Raw genomic sequence first — 23,828 nt, forward strand, 5'->3', positions numbered from 1 at the left:
GTTGATTCACCTGAAAATACATATTTATCTATTCTCCACAGATTGGTTCACTTCTTTCTATGCTGAAGGGTACAGTAGTCTGGTCATCTATTCCCATCTTACTAGTAGTAGGCTAATGCAGAGAGACTATACACTTACACACACCATCTGAAACCATTTGTCCCATACAGGGTTGCAGGGAGCCAGAGCCTAACCCAGCAACACAGGGCATAAGGATGGATGGTGAGGGAAACACCCAGGACAGGACACCAGTCCATCACAATTACCCCAAGCAGGACTTGAATCCTAGAATCCCCCACAGAGTAGGACCCGGTCAAACCCACTGCGCCACCATGCCTGACGCGAGTGGACTAAGTTTTCCTAATAATTTTATTTATTTGCCTCCAATTTTGCATAATATTTCAGAAAATGAATTGATTTTTAGCCTGTCTCTGGCAGGCAAAATCTACAACTGACTTTTTGCACGCATAAAGTGAATTTGTTTTTCACAAAGACCGATTAATATGTTTGATATTCTTTTTATTCATTTACATTTACATTCATTCATTTAGCAAATGCTTTTCTCCAAAGCGACGTACATCTCAGCAAAAATACAATTTGTGCATTACATTAAGAGAAAGAGACATGGCTGCAGATATTGATTCTTAAGTAAACCTAATTTGTTACCTTCCACTTGATGCACCGATGTTCATCGCTCGAATAGGTGCATAAAACTCAGGATAGATGAATCCTGATAACCTTACTACTTTTTTTTTTTTTTTTTAATAATAAGCACATTCACAGCGCAACAGAGAAACATGAAAAAATGACACCGGTATTTAATTTGTTTTAATCAATACCGTAAAAGACAGTCTTTCACCTTCCATTATCTGTGTGGACATACATAGAATAAAACGGTTGACATGATGTGCAGTGAGAGTGCTTTTCTGCCTAGATCAGACCCCACACAATGCACACTCACATAAATTTGAAATGGTTCCCAGCATCAGCTTATTCCATTTCTTAATGTAAAGCGACACACCTGCTGACAGCTATGACCTTGTCATCATCCTTGTGTACTGGTCGCAAGATCCAGCGAGGACTGCCCTTCCGCATGAGCTCATCAAGCAGATGGACACAAGGCATGGACACCGGTTTCAATGGTTTTTACAAAATGAGGAAACTGCAGCGCATGCATTATTATTATTGTTGTTCTTATTATAAACCTTTGTGTGTCTCCATTGTTCAAAATGACCTGCACTGTTAGATAATGAACTAACGACAACTTGCACATTTATATATCAGAGTATTTTTATTCTCTCAATTCAGGGAAAGTATCAGGTTTAGGGCAATGGTGGCAGAAGTGGGATTTGGACCAGGGAGCTTCAGATTGCAACACAGTAACCATCAATACCACACTACCTGCTATTTTCATGTTATACCAGGACATAAGCATATTTAATATTGTACGTACAATACCACACTACCTGCTATTTTCATATGTTATACCAGGACATAAGCATATTTAATATTGCTCGTATTCAGAATACATCTTTGTACACAAGAAATAAACACATAAACAAGCAACAATAGTGGAACTGAACAGGACTGCCATATGGTGTTCCTTGGATTTTTTTTTTTTTTTTTTTAAATATTAAGCTCCTTATATCATGTTTGAAGCCTTAATCGTTTATCCCTCATATTTTATTTGATTGATGTTTGATTTTAAGTCCCACAAGTCAGGGGTTATACCTTTTATGTTGGTGTTGTGCGGTTTTAAATGTGATCCAATTAGGCAGATTCTGGAAAAAAGGTGGATTTGGTCAGATTTAATTCTTAAACCTGTCATCCTTTAAAAATATATATTTAAAATATTCGTGAAGACGCCTCAGCGTTGCCCTGAACTGACAACTGCCTGTTTTTATTCGTATTTCGAATCATGCTCTCTTCATCATGACTGTGCAGAGAGCAGAGCCGTATTCAGAAGAGCTGAACAAGCGATGATAAAGTTGTTTATTTATTTAATACGTCGAGAGGGAACGCGTGTGTCCTGTTTACAAGGTACACATTTCCGAGCCGTTCGTCGACGTCAGCTCCCTGTTACAGGTACAACCGACTACCTGCTGTACAGCAACTTGCTTTGTTTGAACGCGCACGCTCGGGCTCGTGTTGCTGCGCGTGCTAGTATGCGCGCTACTGAGGCAGCTCGCTGGACGTCTTTTTTTTTTTTTTTTTTTTTTTTTTATTAACCGCCGTTACGGTGTTGAAATCGCGAGGAGTGTGACACAAGAGCGCGAGACAGGAGCGCGCCTCCGCGGTAGCGCGGAGCCGGCCCGCGACAGCACGGCACGGCGGAGTCGCGCGGAGTTGCAGTACTTCACTCCAGACGAGTTTCACTCACTTCACATCCGGGTTTTTTCCCTAGGCAATGGGAGCCGCAGCACCGCCGTTCCTTAGGCAAACCGGTATAAATTCGCCGCACCGTCAAACAAAGTAGTTCTCTTCTTCAAACTCGGTTTGCTTCCGCTTCGCCGTTTTCATCGAAGCACTCGCCTGCACTTTTTGACGGTTATTATTAACACTGAAATCACTTGAAACGTCATCGGTGTATTTATCGCCTTTTATCCCACTGTTTCCCTTCCTCCTTCTCTCGCCTTCTTCCTGCGCGCATTGATAAGTGATGTGCTGAGGCCGGGGGTGAATGAGATTGAAGAAGAGTTCTTGTTTTGTATCTCAGTTTCTCTCTTTTTAGACAAATTAAAGAAAAAAAAGAAATACGGTTTTCTTTTTTTTACGGGAAACTCGAATCTTATTCAATGCAGGACATTTAAACGCTGGAGTATTTGTTTTATAATCCGGGAAGGAAATTCGGTGGACAGATACGGGGGTGTTTGTAAATATTTATTTAAATAATTTGTGAGGAGAGGAGAGGGCTGACCGCCGCTCGAGAGAGAGAGAGAGAGGGAGGAGGGTAAGTGCACCTCGGCGCATTCATATTGTTTATTATTCAACAAAACAGAACTTTCATTAATGTGTTTGCGCGTTTTTTGAGGGGAAGTTGGGCTGCCGGCCGCATTCCGTGGGGCTGGCCGCGGTGTTTGTCCAGTTTTTGAGCGCTGTTTCCGAAGTGCTCGGCTTCTCCTCAGGGGCTCCGCGGTCCTACTGCCAGCCCCCCCCCACACACTCACCCCCCCCACACTCACACACCCCCCGCGTGCCTTCCTCTCTCACCACCATCATCACCACAATCGTAATAATAATCATGATCATTATCACCATAGCGTGGAATCCCCCCCCCTCCTTTCCTCAGCAAAAACGAGCCTCTCCCGCACCGCCTAACGGTGCCCATTTGATTTCGCTGGGAAACCGCGACAGGAACGGAACGGGACGGTTAGCTGTCCGCGAGGCTGCGCGTGCCCCCCAGCCGCCTAATGAGCCGCGTGCTCGTAATGACGACTAGTTTAGTGAAGTTAAGGCTCCCCGGACCCCTGCGCTATATGACGCTCAGCTCCGGCGGAGGGGTCCGGACAGCTGGTGGTGATGGGGGGGACAGCAGCAGTACACACACCACGCACAGCCGTGTACACTCCACGGTGTGACACACACCTTACGCGTTCACACACACACGTCAGAGCACTTCGGTAACACGGAGAGTCCGCTCCGGTCGTCACTTTTCAAAGCGAAAGCTTGGCTTTGTGCTGCTTTGCCACCACTAGGAGCAGTGCGGGCTAGCTAGGCCTGTGGCTCTTTTCACTTTTCCGTGGCGCGTGGCAGGCTTGCTGGGCTGGATGGAGCTCGCGCTTTTCGGGGCCGGTGGAGGCCCATTGTGCCGGTGTGTCCCGGGAGCACGCGCAGCTCGGAGCTGAACGTGGGGGAATTTGGGGGGGGGTGTCGCGGCGGAGCTCCGCGAAACACACACACACCGTCCTGGAGGCGCACAAAGAAAGACCACATTCCTCAACACTCGCAGTCCTCACAGGCGCTTTAAATAAATAGCAGTGTGTGTGTGTGTGTTTTTACTCGCGCGTTCCTCCTTTTTTTTCTTTTCCCTTCTGGAATCCACCGAGACGTAATGTGCCATAAACATTATTGTAATTTTGTTAGCCTGAATTTGCCGAGCGGTAGTGGATTGTACAGCCCCCCCCCCCTCTCGCCCTCCCCTCGCGGCGAGGATTATAACTTAATTTCTCACTGCGTTTCTGGCCACTGAAGTGATATTCAGAATATGACACAAGTGTTACAAGTGTGTTTTTGCTCTTGCTTTCTCAACCAACTTTGTTACCTGACATGTTGCACTGTTGACATCTCAGTCTGATAGTACTCTGATCGCTCAGAGTCATGTTAGGCTTGTTTTGTTTCGATCCCGTTAACTTATCTAATGTGATCTCCTAGTTAAATGATAAAGTAATTCAGTTCTTGTGTACTTCTGTTTTTTTTTTTTTTTTTTCCGATTTAAAGAAAATTTACTAAAATCCAGTTTATTAATATTAGGATACTTTGGACGTGGATTCTTTAATTATTAAAATTAAATATACTGAATATATATTATATTATTGTATATAATTCTCCAAGGTAGTTGATGATAGAGCAGTACTTAAGTTAGTTGAATTCCATTAACTGAGTTGAGCCGTAGTGGAATTTTGTAGTTAAAAATTCTCCTGTATTCTGTTTAGGATATTATTTGCAAAATCTCCGACTAAATTTGTTATTAGTATAAAAAAAAGTGTTTTATGTTTAACTCTAATTGGGAGATTAAAGTAGACATGCCAAAAACTGTCCTAAAAATCCCGTTTCAACCAAGCAAGTACAGCCGGATGTCATTATTAGAGCCCTCACATGTGGACATTTACCCAGATTAATGTAGTGCTCCTAGTTTTTATGTAATTTAAAGCGTTACCCACAAAATGGTTAAATTGTTCAAGTGCCAGACTCATAACTTTATTAACTTAGTTTCTCCTGTTGGTATGGATTTGTCTTTTCAGGCTTGTTTTGTACATTTAGATATTGGAGGTGACTATTAAAAAATTACAATTTGTAATGCTCAAGTTTTTCCTCCCTTGCTTTAGATAACTGAACAGATTGATATCAATATGGAAAATTAATATTAATATAAGCCATTTATTCTCTGAATCTGAACTTGAAAGTTTTGGCTGCTAGAAGCAGCAGGCTAACAGAAGAATCACCTTTTCATGTAAATTAACATTCAAGTAACTTTTTTTTTTTTTTTTTTTTTTTTTTTTTTTTTTTTTCTGGAGTAATTTTGCTGCAGGGGGCACGGTGGGTTGGACCGGGTCCTGCTCTCTGGTGGGTCTGGGGTTCAAGTCCTGCTTGGGGTGCCTTGCAATGGACTGGCGTCCTGTCCTGGGTGTGTCCTCCCCCCCGCCTTACGCCCTGCATTGCCGGTTTAGGCTTTGGCTCACCACGACCCTGTATGGGACAAGCGGTTCAGACAGTGTGTGTGTGTGTGTGTGTGTGTGTGTGTGTGTGTGTGTGTGTGTGTGTGTAATTTCACTGAGGTGATTTTCAGATTTGTGCAAGTATTGTTTTTACAACATAACAATAACTTTGTGTTGTCATTGCAGGAATACCTCATTGTATATCCTTCATATAAACTTCTGGAGGCACTGCATTTTTTGTTGTGATGGATGTATATTATTTCCATTGTCATGCATTTGTGGTTGCATTCATTTAATTACATTTACAGAAGTGTTTTTTAAGTTTGTTTCATTCCCTGTTATGTAAAAAATGGGATTTGTGTTAAAATCTGGGCTGCCTTAGACTAGGGCCAGCATGAAAGTTGCTGAAGATGCAGTGACTAAAAATGGCTCAGAGTACAATAATATTGTATTTCATATGTAATTAATTGTGCTACTATATGTTTTGAAACATGCTGGAAGCATGGTTAAATGTCACACTGGTCCATCAGTGAACAGAAATATAAACTTTAGTTAACACCCAAGTCTGCTGTGTGCAGTTGTTAATCAGAATTTAGCTGCTGCTGTTTTAGAATATGCAAATGGATCCTCATTACAAAGTATATTTAAGATGATGATTCTTGCAGTTCAGATGTATTTTTCAAATGGAATTTTGATATTGTGCAAATTTGAGGTTAAACATTTAAATGGGTATTTTTTACTTTAGCATCAGTATCATCAGGTTTATAAAAAATAGCACTTTGCTTAAATGTTTGAACTAACATTTGTTACTAACATTACTGTTTTCATCGAAGTTTGTTATTGGTCATCTTACAACAGCAAAATCTTCAAAATCAAAATTTTATTCCTAATAAAGCCTTTTGTGGTTTTTGTGGAAGTTAGTCAACTTTTTATCATTTACTGTTTGTGATATGACATTTTGCTTAGGAAAAATATTCAGAACTTTAGGGGTGGTTTTCACAAAACCTAGGGGAAGCACAGCTGACCCACATTCAAGATATGGGCCTAGAACTCCTTAAAAGAGCTCTGTCTTATGTATTGGTGGCCAAAAGGCAGTGGGATATCCACTGGGCATGGGGCTCCCAGTAATACCTCACTGTCTCTTGTCTTGCAGGGAGCTGGAGAGAGGAGGACCATTTCCCGGCCAGGTGGTGAGTCCTGCAGTAGCCCCTGCTATTATTGTTCCATTGGCGTCCAGCCTTGGCTGGCATTCAGTCACACAGGATGGCTGTCACGTTGCCTGGGTTGGTGTCGCTTGCATGTTTTTATTGTATTATCATCTTGCACCATCAAAAAGTAACAAATATATGCTTTTCTTATACAGTAGCTTGGGCAGATGTTTTGTCAGTTTTTTTGTTAGGAGTTCATGTTTGTGAACAGCTGTTTCATTGTTCCTGATTTAACTGTTCTCTGCTACAGTGGTAATCCTGAGTTCACTTGGATGGTGTTCCAAACGGAAGACGGTGTGCAGGTATGGCACAGGTGATGCATCAGAAATGTTTGCTGCAATACACAAGAGCGAGTCCAATTGTTTGAGTAGGCCATATTTGTATTTGCTGGTGCTTTTTGTAATGCAAGCATTAATAACAGTAAGTAAGTGCAGAGTATTTTCTTCCTTTTCTGTAGGAGATTTGAAATTACATAGGTGCTCTTGCTTGGCTGCTTCATTTTTTGTTATGTTCTTGAAGTGCTTTACTCTGAAAGAATGATGGGAAATGCAATTTTGGCTGTACTACAGGATGAGAAAACTCATTCCATGAGTGTGTAGGACCTGGAGAATGCCCTCTGTGAGGTTAATTCCTGTAAAGTGAATAAATTGACTTGGTGCTGCATTGGCAAGTAGAGGTTTTGGGAATTAAATCTGAAAACGTATTGTTGCTGACTGGAAGTCAGGGCTCTACTGTTCTTCTCAGTGTGGCACTGAAATCTGAATTACTTCAGTGAAACATGTAGCTTTGTAGACATACTTTAGATGGTTTTTAACAATGCATTTTCCTGTGGTAGTTCATGGGCTCCAGTGTGCATTTTGTAATTAAAACCTCGATGCGGTGGCTCAAAATATCTTGCTAGTCCCTTCCTGGTCAAAAACTCAAGAGCCCACACAGCAAGTTGCAGATCCTTCTGTACTGATACCATGTGCTGTGACAGTTACCAACTATCATCTGAGCAGACAGAAGGTTTATAGGTTGTGTTCCGGAATCCAGCTGTTACAGCCTATATATTTTATTTTCAGCAAGGTACTTAACCTGAACTGCTCTGGTAAAATTTCAGGATATGAATGGGTAAATCTGGTATCCTGTCTGAACCAGGACTTCTATTTATGGCTTGAAAAGGACACCTGCTGTAAATGTGGAAACTCTGAAGTCTTGTGACATTCTAACGTTAGAAGCATCTGAGTGCTAGTTTTACATTTATTTTATTTGTTTGTGTGCATTCCCACCCCCCACCCCCCCCCCCCCATTGTGTAAACCGGGAGTAGTGTCAGTATGTAACGGAGGCTTCTGTGACGTTCAGCTCCATTGTTTTGCAGCAGGTGTAACGCCTTGCGAAGTGTGACCACACTTGCATGCTGTCCAGCCATGCTTTGTCATGGTGTTACTTTATCCGAGTTTGGTTTCTTCCATTGATAGAGCAAGGGAACTTTGAGATGTGGGTTCTATCGATCCATTGTTCACGGGAGTAGTGGACATATGTAGCAGATTGAGTCAAGGGTTGCAGCGTTGACACCACAGAAGCAAATCATGGAGGTTTTTTTAAATGCAACTAGCATTCTGTATTGATGATGTACAGACTTGCTACACATTACCTGATAAGTTGAACCTTGTCCAGTAAACGGTGTGATTTTAAATAATTTTAAAACAAAAGCCAAGATGTTTTGCAGATGAATTTTAGACTTGAAGACTGGCCGGAATGGACAAGATAAGCTGAAACTTTTTGTTCTTGTCTGCTAGTTGGAGTTTTTTTTTTTTTTTTTTTGTAATGTTTTGATGAAATTTTTGGTCCAGTTTTTTGCTTTGTTAGTGTCTTTCTTTTCAGGTTTTATGTGGGATACATGAGCTCACCTCTTCCAGAATGTTTGATTTTTGTAAGCAATATAAAACATTCTTAGACTTGTGTATAAACAGGTATTGTGATATGCCTGACCTCCAGCTGTGCAGGAAGAGTCATACAGCAATGCAGTATTCAACTTGATTGATAAAGATTTGTCAAATAATAAAAATAAATAAACCAGTACATGTCACATAAGGAATTTGTTAATGGGAAAACAACATAAATTAACATCATCCTTGTGTCTACGCAGGCTGAAAGCTCACCTGGACTGACTTGCAGGCAGAAGGGATCGATGATGGAATTACAAGCACTACAGGAGGCCCTGAAAGTAGAAATACAGATCCATCAGGTAGAGAAACCATAATAAATTTAAACTGTACAAAAGTGTTGCGTATCTGAAAAATGTATTACTGTATATGATGATTTGTTTTTATGAACTAGTTGAGATTTTTTTGTACTTGTTCTATGCGCAAATGTATCACAGCACTGGTCTTCTCATAAAAGGCAAGTTAGCTTTTATGCTTTGTCGAGGAAATTAATAGCTTCTATTTTCATGTCATCTGTTTTTTATGGGAATTCGTAGTTATCAGTATTGATACAATTGTGACATTTTAAAGTAATTTGTAGTGTAACATTTTTAGTTTATTCATTTAGCAGATGCTTCTCTTCAAAGCGACTTACATCATTATATCAACAGAAGTAGAGATTGATTTGGATGCAGACGTGTGATTCTTGAGTACAGTCAGTTTGTCACATTCCACCATATGAACCAATACACATCACACCAGCAGCTCCATATAGGCTTTTCCATTATTAAAAATAACATGTGCATATTTATTGAGCACTTATGAAATCCGGGAGAAGGGAGTACAAAAGAGGTGTTTCGAGACCCTTCTTAAATGTAATGGGGATTCCGTACCTCTGAGTGAGTTAGAACTGGAGATCTTTGTGGTTTTGATTTTGGACCACTTGTGTGGGGGACCTTCAAGTGTAGCAGTCTGGTTGGGGTGTAGCGAATTATTGGATCTTGCCGGTATTGCGGAACAGATCCGCTGATGGTTTTGTAGGCCGTGACCTCAATTTTATCTGGTCAGCTGTAGGAAGCCGATGTAGAGAAATGAGGAGTGGGATACGTGGGAACGCTTTGACAGGTTAAACATGACGTGTGGAGCAATGTTGTATATCAACTGGAGAGAGGCCAGAAGACCAGACAGGAAAGAATTGCAGTAGTGCAAATGGGATATCACTATGGCCTGCACCAGGAGCTGTGTAGCGTTTGTTATGAGATAAGGGTTGATCCTACGGATGTTATGGAAGGATGTATCTGCAGGAGGGAGGACGTGGTTGCATGGCGGGTTTGACCACTGCCCACTGTGTGGTGGGTCTGGGGTTCGAGCTCTGCTTGGGCTGCCTTGTGGCGGGCTGGCGTCCCAACCTGGGTGTGTCCCCTCCCCCCTCGGCCTTGCGCCCTGTGTTGCCAGGTAGGCTCTGGCTCACCGTGACCTGCTCGGGTCAAGCGGTTATAGACATTGGTTGGCATCTGCAGGACTGGGCTGTGGCTTTGTGTTGATAGAAGGACAGACTTACTTACTTACAAACTTACTTACTCCCAGGCTTAGCCAATGAGGTAGGTGAAATGAGTGAGTTTGATGAGTCTACTTTGATAGACAGTTCTCAACAGGAAGTGCAACCAGCTGGGAGGTGAAGGAGTTGACTTTAGTTGACTGAGAAAATGCCTTTGGGCAGCAGGTAGTGTTGTGTTTATGGACTTAGACTGTAACCTAGAGGTCTCTGGTTGACGCCTCAGGACAGACCATGCGTTCTTGATCATTTATAATTGAACCGAATTTCACACACAACAGAAACATTTTAAGGTTGCTCTTGTTGCTTTTTGGGATTGTTAGTTGAACAGCTGTGATATTTACACCATCAGTGCAACAAATTTAAGTGTGAGCTAGCTGTATAGTTAACCAAAAATATATTCACATACTTGTATACATGTGTACTTTCCTTATGTTGGTTAATTTGGTTGTGATATGAAACTTTCCACTTGTAACTCAGTATCTGTATAGTATATGGGAATACATTCTGAGTAAGCATTTTTTTTTTAATCCAAGAGCAGAAGCCAAACACAATCACCCATAATACAAAGCAAGCCTCAAGTATTTCTGCAGATCAGTGAAGTGAAATTAGTTGTTATAAGAGGTAAAATGAGTTCTAACAAAGACAAAGAGGAAAACACCAGTGCCCAAAAAGAATACCATCTTGGTTGTTTGGGCTCATTGTGGTTTCAAGTCATACGACATTGAATGGAGCGTTTTACTCTGTATGCATTTCCACAAACTTGTGGCTACTTTTTTGTTTTTGTTATGCAAACTTAAAATGCCTGCATGTCCTGTACATCTGTTCATACTTGCTTATGTAGAATGTTATTCTAATGATACCGAACATTCTGTTTAGAAAGTATATCATGTTTATGTTGCTGTAATGACTAATCATGCAGTACTTTTTCAGTGTTTTTACTACATTGTTCTTTATTTCTTGCACTTATTACCAAGGTAGATGGGTAATGGTTTTTGCATGTACACTTGCTGTAGGAACTGCTTTACAGTAATGAGACAAAATTGGTAGCCATCATTATGATTATATTACAGTTTATATGCAATTCCTGCTCAGTGCCTAGGTCAAAAAGTATTGTCTCCCTGTTCATGATGTTTCTGCTTTACAACTTCATCTGCGATCTTCATCTGCATATACAGTATCTAATAATATATCCCCTGCTATTCCCTTTTATAACAACATATTTGGTGAACTCTGGCTATCTGTGACATTTTAAAAGGAAAACACTTCACTGCTTCCAGCTATATAGACTGAAACACGCCCTTCGTTCTTATCAGGCACCATATGTTCGCTATTGAGAAACTTGTACTTTTTTTCTTGTCACTGAAGAGCCTACAGTATGATTGGTTGTTTTATTCAGCAGTAATAAACATCTGCATCCTCAAGTTTTAAACCATTGCAAATAAACTCCACTCCTTTATTCTAAGTTCTTTATTCTAAATTTAGTTCTAAATTGAGCTGGGTGGTCTTCATGACTTCTGTTTGTCTATAACCAACTTCAGCCTTTTTTAATTTGAAATCAGAAATGGCAATCGAAAGGTGGGGGCAACAGATGTCCTGTGGGAATCCACGGGACTGGACTCTTAACTGAGGTGTACATTCTGCATTGTGATAGACAAACCTAGGCACTGGACTATTTTGTTGTAGTATGGCTTTTTTCTTTGCTGTTTCTGGACCTGCTAATATAACAGTTTATAAAAAATAAATACGAAATTATGCAAAATAATTGACATTGGTAGTTATAATTTTTTATGGATCTATTTGCTTCAAAGTGTTAAGAGTGGGCCATCTGGTAACATAGTGGTTAGAGCTACTGCCTTTGGATCCAAAGATTGTAGGTTCAGTCCCCCCCTTTGGCTGTAGTACTCTTGAGCAAGGTACTTACCCTAAAATTGCTCTAGTGTAAAAAAAAAAAAAAAAAAAAACCCACTGTATAAATTGGTAAATAATTCTAAGCTTGTAATAACTGTAACCTTAACATTATAAGTCACTTTGGAGAAAATTATCAGCTAAATGAATGAATGTAAATAAAAGGAGAGACAGGCTGTCTGGAATGGTAAATACAACAAATGCAGTATCAATATGTGTCTGTAGGTGTTGCTGTTACTGCAGGTTTTGGTGTTCTCTGTCCTTTGCTTTCCCAGATAAAATGGGGAAAAAAATGATGGAACTAGAAGACACATGCAAATGAAGATACTTTGGTTACAGTACACTGCAAAATAGCTTTTGTGCCAGTTGCTTAACATTGTGACTTATGGGGTGTTTTTTTTTTTTTTTTTCCCCCCCCCTCTCTTCTATAGAAACTGGTTGCCCAGATGAAGCAGGATCCTCAGGTAACCCCACATGATTCAAATGAAATGCGTTCATACCCAAGCACAAGTATGAATAGGAAGGAAAATGCAAGCAGCTAGAGTATCAGTGATAATCAAGACAACATTGCAAGTTATTGTCACCAAATTTAATTTTCTAGCTATAGATCAATACTCAATAAAAATGAGTTTTTTTACAATAATTTGTATATGGGCAGAAGATAACAGTGATATATATAATTTATATATTGAACAACATGTCTTATCAGTATTCACAGCCCTTGTAGTATGTGCCAAGTTGAGATAATGGTACTATTTTTTCCTTAACGGTTTCGTAGAGGTGGATTTCTTGCCCTCCCCGTCAGTCGGTTTGTCAGTAGCATTATCTACTAGTTCTGCATTTATATGCAGAATCCTTGTTTGTACTCCTGTGATCTTTTTGCCCCGTTCTGTTATACCTTACTTTTAGTCTCATGTGGGATGTCTGCTGTACAGTTGTTTCCAGGACTTACTGACCTAACCCAGACCTCTCTTGCTGGTCAGATCTCGTAGGAAAAGATGCATACAGTTCACTGTAGTAGGGAAGCTTCCATGAAAAACCGGTTAAATGGCCCTCAGGGCTGTCACTGATTGATGAATCCAATGAGTTTTGCAGTTTATTCAGTAATTGTCTAGGCGGCTATTTAACTGGCCTAGACATGCAACTTTGAGTCAAACCATGAATCCGCAAGGAAGGTATTTCACAGCTGACACCAAAACACCTATAGAAAAGACTGAGGCAGGCCTAATAGTGTGCGGGTTTACGTAAGACATACGGAAACTTGCTGTTTGTGAATAAACCATGTGTGGGGATAGGAGGAGAATGCAGAGGTTTTGTTTGGCTGCACAGCTTTATCCACCATGCATTTCCACTGTGGTTGCTTTTGTGCTTTGACCTTCCACAGTTAAATCAGCTGCCCTTCTTTACAATAGAGAAAACACCTATTTTTTTCACCCTGAAAAAACACATTTATCTACTCTCTGGTGGAATATACCAGTAGCCTGACATGTTGCTATGTCATGTACTCATTATAAACCTTTGGAGGGTATGAGCTCTAAAAGTCATCACTTTCTCTTTCAGAATGCTGATCTGAAGAAGCAACTTCACGAACTCCAAGCCAAGATCACATCACTGAGTGAGAAGCAGGTAGGCCCATGAGTTTCTAATGTACGCTATGCGGGTGTGGGAGGAAAATAGAGATGAAAAAGCGGTGTTGCTGCTTTACTGTCATTGTCGGGTCAGGAAAAATAGCCTTTTTTTTAACAGAAGCACATCATTTCTTAAAAGTGGTTTATTGTTTTTCTCTCAGGCTGTTGTTTTAAGTTTGACACATTTCGTTAGAAACTGTGTTGACAATTTACATCTAGGGCTTAAAGAAGGTGAGTGGGTCTTCACTTTGAGTTAAGTGGGAAAAACTGCCCCCAGTGGAGGAGTTGAAGTACCTTGTGGCCTTGTTCACATGAGGGAAAAGGGGAATGGGCAGCTGAAATTCTGGTTGCTGCAGTGTCAGCAGCTGTGTGAGCACTGTACTAATTTGTAGTGGTGAAGCCATGCGTCCCGATTGGCTCCTGCTGGAAGTATACCAGGCACATCTCACTGAGAGGAGGCCCCAGGACATGTCTTAGAGATGGTCTCTCAGCTGGTCTGGGAAAGCCTGGAGGTCCTCAGGAAAAGCTGGAATCTATTGCTGGGGGGCGAAAGGTTTGAGTGTGCCTGCCTGCCTGTAAACCACAGTGACACTCTCAAGGAGGAGAGGAAGGAAACTGACTGTCTGAAAGAAATTCATATTTAATTGCCTGGGAACTGACTTGATTATTTTTAACATCATCCTCTCAGCAGTTCAAACCATATGATTTAAATGTTATCCCAGCATTCTTAGTTCCCAATAGAAATGTAATTAAAAAAAAAAAACTGATGGCTATCTGTTGTTCTTCACAAAATCTGTTTAACAGTTGTCAGTGTTAAGGCCCATTCTTTGTACTTTACTATCTTTATTTTCTCTCTGTTCATCTGTCAGATATACAGTATTGCAGACTACTTCCCAAAAAACAGTGGCTCAGTGCTCTCTTTGCACACAACAGCTTGACCAAAAGTATGTATGGAACACGGTGGCACAGTGGGTAAAGCTGATACCTCACAGCTCCTGAGTTGCCTGGTTGGTGTGGGGTTTAAGTCTTGCTCAGCATGTGGAGGTGACATGTTTCTCCCTGTATTTATATCCCCCACACGCCTCCAAATGGCTTCTGTTCCGCCCTTGGCCTTGGAAATCATATGAGTGGTCATTATGAGTCGAAGTTTTTGTCGATGGCACTTCCATCCATGTATATATAATATTTGAATTTTGTAATAAATTGGAATTTTCATTTTATGTTTCACTCTAATACAATTAGTTTTGGTGAAATGGCTCTGTCCAGAAGCTGACAATGCAGCACTATATCCTCACTTCTATTTGGCTGAGGGGCTTCATGTTTTTGTTTATTTGCTGTGGTTATAATTTCTTTTTTATTACTTGGTATTCACTTGACTGTCAAAGGTGACAGCTACCCAGTGATGTTACAGCAGGCAGCTGACAATTTGCTATGGTGTGATACTTGTATACTTGCCTTGACCATGTCTTAGAACACTTGACCTGCTGTGAGGAGATCCACATGTCTTCCTCAGATGAAAGACAAAGAATTGTGTTACAAAAAAAACATCCACTAGTCTCTAGTAGTGTACAAGTCATGTAAAAGTGATACCAAATTCTCAAATGAAAATTGCAGGATAGAAATTCTTTCTGTGCCTTGGTTTTGACCTTTTGGAATGGAAGTTAATTCAAAGTTGACCTGTAGTTTATTCTTTATGTAACTTGGCTATATTTTTAGTCTCCTTGGGATGAGAAGATATGTTCTACTTTGTCCTAGTGCTTTTAGTAGAATAATTAATGACCTGCCATACTAGAAGTAATTTTCCTATTAAGAAATGTTTGCAAAATTGTAGCACATGGTTTATATTGCAGGTTTAAAAAGTAAAGACAAAGCAAAGTGCATATTATTTTTAAAGTAGCTGACATGTAGTCATGATACATAGGAATCTGTGGGTGGCATGTTTATAGAATTTGGATCCCATTGCACAGTATGATAGTGAGACACTGGGTTCATGTTCATTTCTCTTGTCCCTCATTATTCTCCTTGGTTACCAGGTGTAATTTGTATGGGAAAAGATGGGGTTTTATTGGTTTTGCTCCCATCTGAGCTTTTTGCTCATTGGAACAAAAGGTTGCTTTTAAAAAAAAAAAGTGCTGCAGTTTCAAAAGGGCTATGATTTACAAAATGCTGAAGAAGGATGGGTTAGAACTTATGTTACCTTCATTAAGCTTTTGGCTGCCACTAGTGTCTGGTTTTTGTGCTCTTTGTTTTAAGGTGGTCAGTCTCCACAGCAGGTTCACTGTCCATTGCTGCTGTCATTGTATATAAATCAGGAAGGTAACTAAAGTCAAGGATTTTAATGGCATGTTAAAATGATGTAACTGTAATGTGCATAACACTCGGTGAGTGTATCATTTAGGCATAAATTTTGTGTCCTGGTTGGTGGTGTGTCTGTAGCAGGCACCATGCAAAGTTTCAGGTTTTATTTGTCAATATACTCTCAGGGCACTGATGTCACTTCCTGTTATTGCCCTGCCTGATTGCCAGTGGTGATTTATGTTCAATATTGTGCCTGTTATTTCTTTGATCAATAGTAGACAAGCTGATAAGATGTATAGCAGTTGAGATAGTACTGTGGTGTAGAGGATGACTCAGTGACAAGACATTTGGGAAGTCGGAGTGACTGAAACCTCAGTGCTTTCATTTTGCATCTTGCTTGACGTCCTTATTGTTGCGTAAATGGGTCACAGAATTTAAAGGAACCAAAGCTGGATTCCCTGCTTCATGCTGAGAACCTCTGCCAGTATCATGGACAGAGACATAGGTAGGTCATGTGTTCATGCCTTCCATATAAGCAGAATAATTCTAGCAGCGCTCATACAGTCCACCGGCACACCTTCTTCAGTCAATACTTCAATTCTGCTTGTCCATCACCCCACAGTAACTGATTTCAGAGGTATCTGAAGCCTTTACCTAGCAACAAAGTTGAACAGAGAGGAAAATGTAAGGCTTTAATGGGAAATATTGACTATTATATAGCACCATACATGTGCAGCATAACTCTTTCTTAAATATCACCTTTTTTCTTTTATTTTTTTTTTTTATAGGAAGTCGTAAAATTCCCCCCCTCCCCGGATCAGGAGAGTATTGGCCTCCTGCTCTAATGTGGCCTGGTGGTCTATGTTGGGCATTGTGGGCAATCCCTGTTGCAAGCATTAAATCCTCTTAGGGCCTGGTTCAACTCAGTGAGGGTGGAGTTTGATGTGTTAATGCTCATTCCTCATGCAGACATAGGAGTAGCATAGTGCGAGCTCCAACAGCCTGTGTGTGGCCAGGCATGCACTCCTGCTGCGCTATTCTGTAATACTGCTAAGGCTGTTGAACAGAGATTTCAAACTAAGTTAATTTATTATCCTGTTTTTGTTTATCCCTGCAGATGTCGTTGTGCTTGATGCAGACTGACTTTGAGAATAGTAGATGAGGGATATGTGAGAGCTGCTTTTAAGAGACATTGTTACAAAGCTTTGAAAATTAAATACAGTGTAGACTGCTTTATATATAGTGAGCAGGTGAAAAGTAATGTTTTCCAATCAAAACATGCTTAGATAACTCTTAAGTGGTACTGAACCTAATCCATACAGTGCATTATATGGGAAACCCCCAACACCATACAATAGTGTTTTTTTTTTTTACACCTGATGATAAATATGAAATATGTATACAAAAGTCATTAAGCATGTATTTAGCACTGTTGTGAAGTTCTCCATACCATGGGGTAATGAATACTGCATCTTAATTCACAAAGTTGATTAGGGTGGTTTAGATGAATCCATGGTTAAAATGTCTGCATTCAAACTGGTCTGTTTCATAAAACCAATTTTGTTGTGACAAAAAACATGCGTGGTTCCTGTAAGTGCATGTGAACAATAACAACTAATCCAACCAATCGATAATTAATTCTAATGTCATGTCCTCAGCATGCTATGTATTAACACAAGGTCACTTGCATCCTCTGATGACATCTACCAGTCTAAAGTTTTTAGAAGCAATTTGCCAAGACATGCCACTTTAACTGTGGCTTTGTCACACTAGATGTGCTTTCTGGGATGGAAAAAAGCTCAAGGTCTGCTTTTGACTACAGAACCAGTGATCATCTGTCTGATCTTAATGAACTTGTGCCATGTTAATCTCCCTGTTTGACTCTGCAAGCGGACTCTAGTTAAGCAGCCTGCAGATGTTTCAGTGCAGATAAATTGGCAATCTGGCGTCACATAGAAAGGGTAGCAAGATGAGTTCCAAAGGGAATTTGTAAAGTCTGCATTCTTTATTATAGACATTTTTAACTTCAGTTTTCAAATTATATTGATAATCTTGTCAGTTCAGGTATTAATGAGTTTTGTCCTCAGAATGTTGGCACAGAATATTTTTTTAGTCAGAATACAGACCACATGTATTGTCACTGTACAGAATCTTTGAAATGTTTTGAGCTGAATGTAGAATAATGTGATTAGGATGTTTTAATCCAGGTACCTTTTAACAGTTTTGAAAAGAAGCCTGTAGTCCTCCTACAGGCTGGGAAACCACAATGAAAATGCTTGTCTCATCCCATATTTGTACTGCGTCCCTTTCGGTCCATCCATCGATTACTCAAGAACTTATGGTCGTAGCCAACTAATTGTAAAGCTTTTTCCTCCACCTTTTTTTCCTCTACCCTTTTGAGCATTTGTCTCCTGAATCTTTTGTTCTTTGATAGTTGTTAATAGTTGTTATAATTGAAAAAATAATTTGAAAAAACTTTAATGGGTTATAAAGTAAATTGCCATTGTTTTGCCTTCAGAAGAATCAATTTTAAGCCCTACTGTCACTGTAATATCTTTGAACAAATGGCTTACCTGGAATTGCTCCAGGAAAAATGGCCCTGCTGTGTAAATAGGGAGGTTATTACACAAATCTAACATTATAAGTTGCCTTGGGCATAGGTTTCAGCTAAATAAGTACATGACCAACAGAAAATTAAAACACAGCTCATCTGAATCTTTCAAGGAATAATTTTAAACAACTGTAATGTTGCTTCATTCAGTAAAACATAAACTGGTGTCTGGTCCATGGAATTCTCTGTCCCACACCTGATGTTTCCTGTAAAGAGGAATAGACACCCTATATTTTATGAATTGTTAATGTAAATAGCATAAGTATTTGTAGTGAATTTTCCATAAATTTACCTTCATCTGTTATTGTTTAGACACTCACCAGAGAATTAATCTAAGGATTAAGTTCTACTAAGCTTTTTATAGACAGTGGGTGAACTTACAATTCCCAGTTGCAAGGTAACTTTAAGGTCCCAGTTGTATTTGTAAGTTGAAGTACAAGAGTACTAATGTTGAAACAAAAAAAAAATGTTTTAAGGTGGTTTCATGTTCCTATCTTTGAAACTAGGATCATTAAAATCAGTTCAGAGTCAGTTCAGAAAGTATCTCTGGAGGTTTCCCTTGAGATGCTGCAAGTATTATGTTGCAAGAGAGGTCTGGCCATTATCTGAGTCCTGAAGAATTCTCTTCCTTCAGTGTCCTCTTTCTGAAGCCTGTAAACAAATGGCTCAGTATTTCACTGTGAATCATTCTTTTTAAAAGTATTTAATTTGATTATTGATCAAACTACTGAATGGCTATGGAGTGCAGTTTTACTGTAATGCATATTATCTACTGTGGACTATACAGTATTGTAGAACTCAGAACTTCTTTAGCATTTGGTAAAAATGCCAATAACTCTTAAGTGAAACCCATTTATTGTTGGTGTGGGTAAAATAATGCTAATATATGAAGTATGAGTAACATTAAAATATAGTACAATACAAGTTGAACATTTAATGAATGTAACTTCATTAAAGAAATGCACATCAGCAGTTCATTTAATCAACAATTGGATGCAAAAGTAACATCACTGAGCAGCAGTAACACTGTACAACATGAAAATGCTTTAAATATATTCTTGCTTTTTTACATAGTTTTAAATCCACCCATGCTTACAACTATCTTAAAGCACACCATTAAGCTTGGTGGTACTCTTTCTGTAGTGTTTGGCCAATCTTCTTCAGGGTGTGTTGGGGGGGGTTTCTAGCTGCTTTTTTTCTTTAGTGTACAACCTTCTGAAGTGGTGTAATGTGATGTTGTGCTGGGATAGTCAGGTGGGATAATTATAGTGCCTATGGACACTGTCCTGTCACATCAGTAATGAGAGAAATACTGCAGCTGGGTTCTTCAGGCAGTTCCCCCTCCGTGGTACCCTATACTGGTAGTTATTTGCTTAGACTATCACTAGCACTAACGATAAGGGGCATCAGTTTTATATCAATGTTTTCTATAACGGCATCATTCCTTTCACATCAAAAGATGCATACAGTGATAGTGTCTTGGTGACTCATGGGGAGGAAGTATTTTCTCTGTTATGACCTGGCATCTAGAAACGCTGCTCCCATGTCTTCTTTGTGGGTGCTTAGACCAGCTCACATGTGAAGAGAGCTGAGTTTAATACCGGTTTTTAACAATGCATGTCCTTGATGAAGCAATTGTTTATCTTTTAAATCTGCAAAAAAGCTTCTTGTGTCTGTGAACCTGGTGATGCCACAGACTCTCTCAGGGAGTTTGGTCTGTTCTTATAAAACTTCTCAGCTCAATTGTCCTCCTTCAGATTGTTGCAAGAGCGATTATGGCAGCTATTATCTGTTCTCACAATGGTATTTGCATAATCAGTGCTGAACTGATGAGGCAGAAAACCATGCTCCTTGTTGCAGATAGGTTTAGGAGTCTGGAAGCAGAGGCAGAGAGACATGGCTCTGTGTGGGGGTTGGGGAAGAAGTGTGAGGTAGACATGCTAACCACAGAGGACACGGACATGCTTTACCTACAGGGTGCTAATCCTGGATCCCAAGTCAAATTTAGTCTGCACTATGTTATCCGTTCTGCTTGCCTTGCGACTGTAGAGGCCTTCTTAACAAACCTTGAGGATGTAGTGCATGTCTCGTAGTTCCGTTTGTTGTGGAAGTCCTCATACAAGCAGCAGATCAGTCACCTGGTGCAAACATTAGGAAAATTTACTGGTGTATGGGTTATCCCCTAGTCTCAAGCAGAACTTTGCTGGTCTTTGAAAACTTTTTCCACAAAGGTTCCCCATAAATATATTGTGCTCTCTTGAGTGGAGCATTTCCATCAAGCATGTTACATTATGCCAATCTATAACCAGATTTGTGCCTGGCTTCCTCTTTGACTTGTTTACCTACTCCTGGATTTCTCTATTTTTTTGTAATTTAAAAAAAAAAAAAAAAAGCTAAGTTCATATGAATGTAGGAAAGAAATGCCAGCAACTTTTGCCTAGATTTAAAACTTCAGTGTAGTAGAAGAATTCTTGTTATGCTAATGACTGCTCAAGCAACATTAAATGACTGTAAAGTTTTTTTTGAGTAAATCACTGTAAGGTCACCTTTAAGATAGATATTTTGGAGAGAATTAACTTATCTGTTTACATTTATTAATATTGCGGTTGCTTTTCTCCAGTGTGGCCTATGATAAGCTATGTACAATTATATGCCCATGTTTACAGCTGGGTAATTTTTACTGGAGAAGTTCAGGGTAAGAACCTTGCTTAAGAGTGCAACAGCAGGAGGGTGAGATTTGAGTGAGTCTTTTGAGATCAAAGCTCGAACCACTTTTTGCTACCTCTATTAACCTGTTCAGGAGACTGTTGGAAGGAGGCCCTGAATTAAGGATTGACACCCCTGTAAATGTTAAAGCTGTAATGAATCCAGTTGGAAAAGTGACCTATATTTTTGTCCATGCCAGTGGTTCAGATCTGGGCATTCTTTTGCTTTTTATCCCTACCTAAATGTATAGGTTCTCTTGCTTTAATGCAACCAATTTGTCCTGTGAAATTGCCGCTTAAGGGTGTACAAACTTTATGCAGGAGTCAAATGACCATCTTCAGAGTCCCAAAAAGGTGCACCTAAAAATCATAGCAATGCCAAAATAGACATTACAAGCAATGAAATGGTCATCCCAACATATTTTTTATTTTTTTTTATATTTGCGACAATCATTGCATAGTACCCGGTTATCTTTATTTAACAGTACAAGTAATGTACAGTACTTCAAGGCCCAGGTCTAGTTTGTAAAGTATTGTAGTAGCAAGCAGCTGTAACAACGTGAACTACTATATAAAATGTCAACTGATTTCTCTGTCTGTCTGTGCCTATATGACCAAAGGTAGGGTGGTATGCTAATTAGCAGGAGTCGTTTAATTATTTCTCAGTTCTTGTTAGCTTGTTGTGATTGTCATACTATTTGTGTGTTCTGTGTTTTGGTAACATTTTTATTTACACATTAACTCACTCTTTCACTTTCTTTAACTACTTGTCCAAATGAGGGTCACTTTGGTCTGGAGTCTATACTGGAGGCACAGGGCACAAAGCTAAATAGGGCACGTCCTGGACGGGGCATAAGTCCATTGTAGGGTGGCCACACACGTAAAATCAAACATTGACACACTGCAGACAGTTTCGAGTCGACAGTTACCCTGAGACACAGGACTGAACAGATCGTGTAGAGGAAACCCCCACAGAAAACCCTGAAACTTTACACACACTGAGCTGGATTCAACTCTGCCTCTAAGCAGCTCAGGCATTGTGAGGCAGCCGTAAAATTCACTGCTCCACCATGCCGCACATTAACAACTTCATGTAAATTTACTCTCCTGGTGTGAATTAATGGCCACTGCAGTGACCCACCAGTGAAATCTTTTGTTGGTAAGTAGAAGTGAGCCTGGTGTGTTGTTACTGTTTCAGCCAAGAAATTTGTGCCCATTAATGAAGTTATGTCTCTGGAGATGTCTGGTGATACAACCATAAAAATCCTGCTACACTGAGCCAAGGGATTGTTATGTTATCCAAAAGATACCTGTTGGTATTTACTACTATATTGAAATGTTACTGTGCAGGATTTTATTCTTGGGGATGATGAGTTTTAATTGACCTATTGTAGTAATATCAGTAAGTGCTTCTGTAATCTCTCTACCTGATTGTAGATGCTTCAATGCATGCAATGCTTGGTCCCAGGAATGAAAGCCACAAAAAAGTATTACAAATGAGAGCAATACTGGTTTCTTTCTGGCACCAGTAGATTGTCTTCTGTGTTAGAGTGAAAAAAGAAATCAGTCGCCACATGATGGCTTCATACTGTTGTTGCTCTCTGCAGCGGGTGCCATAGTAACCAGCTTGAGTGGAATGCTGAGTGTCTTTGTAACACTGTGATATGAAAGAACATGCTTTGCCTCTTAACAGGGATGGTGTGTGTGTGCATGCGTACTCTGTAAGTGCTTCTTCTCTATGTTATTTCTGTGCCCAGAGGACTGCTCCCATTGCAGGCTGTTAATGTCTGGCTGGGTGGGTTTAGTTCTAGCCCATCAAGGTCTGAAAGACAGCAGGCTGTGTGAGAGGAATATCAACCATGGCTTGATTAAATGCCACAAGCACCCATTTTGGGAGCAGGGGGTTATTCACACAAAGTCTGGGAGCTAGAGAACACTCTTGCTTCCCCCTCCCCAACAGGCACACAGCCTTGGAGACTCCAGACTGGGAGTTTTCGTTTATTTTTAGCAGCTCAATAAAGCTGGTCGCCTTCAATAAAGGGTGTTCTCTCTCTGGGTTAACCTCAGGTCTGTAGTGTTGTAGTGTGTATGTTTTTGTTTTTTTTTTTTCCTTCCCCTTTATTTATTCATTTATTTATTTATTTCTCTTCTCTCTCACTGGGGAGAATGGTCTGAGGTGTCATCTGCTCCTTTTAATTTTGTTTTTCTCAACTTGCATAGTTGCTTTCCTAGTGAGGGCTGTGCAGGGTAGGGTAGGACACCTGTAACCCTTATTTATTTCTGCTCTACCCTACAGCTGGTTAAAGGGGCTGTGCTGTAGCGTGTAATACTGTACCTCTGCTGGGTGTGGCAAAGGTAATGGGTTGAGAAATGGAGGAGCAACAGGTGAACTTTCTTCACAGAAGGATAACAGACTACCTACTTAATTTAAAGCCTGATGTGCTCATGGCCCCGCATACTACAAATGTGAGCGGCTTAGCATGTTTTCCACATAGCAGCAGCTAGGTCTGTGGCAAGAGAGCAGCCACGGTGTCCACACCTCTGCTCTGTCGCTTGTGCTGTGGAGCAGGCCCAGCTTATTCTGTGTGGCTGTAACGATGGGCCTGGACTGGTTGAAATACTGTTGTCTGCT

The 23,828-nt window shown here is 40.2% G+C and overlaps 1 protein-coding gene across 3 annotated transcripts in view; it reads left to right on the forward strand.

Annotated features, from left to right (window-relative positions):
* The first annotated feature begins 2,115 nt into the window (after positions 1-2,115).
* Positions 2,116-23,828, forward strand: part of LOC108941168 (PHD finger protein 21A-like) — a 43,922-nt gene continuing 22,209 nt past the window's right edge. Inside the window, exons 1-6 of one of the 3 annotated variants that reach the window (XM_018763779.2) lie at positions 2,116-2,444; positions 6,529-6,565; positions 6,834-6,885; positions 8,716-8,814; positions 12,386-12,418; positions 13,515-13,580. In XM_018763779.2, coding sequence (XP_018619295.1) covers positions 2,408-2,444; positions 6,529-6,565; positions 6,834-6,885; positions 8,716-8,814; positions 12,386-12,418; positions 13,515-13,580 — 324 coding nt within the window. In that variant the 5' untranslated portion in view covers positions 2,116-2,407. Of the gene's footprint in view, positions 2,445-2,670; positions 2,951-6,528; positions 6,566-6,833; positions 6,897-8,715; positions 8,815-12,385; positions 12,419-13,514; positions 13,581-23,828 lie in introns of those variants that run through there. The other 2 variants (XM_018763780.2, XM_018763781.2) reach the window with 2 other exon arrangements.

Source organism: Scleropages formosus, chromosome 11 (genome assembly GCF_900964775.1).
Source record: "Scleropages formosus chromosome 11, fSclFor1.1, whole genome shotgun sequence".
NCBI lineage: Eukaryota > Metazoa > Chordata > Actinopteri > Osteoglossiformes > Osteoglossidae > Scleropages > Scleropages formosus.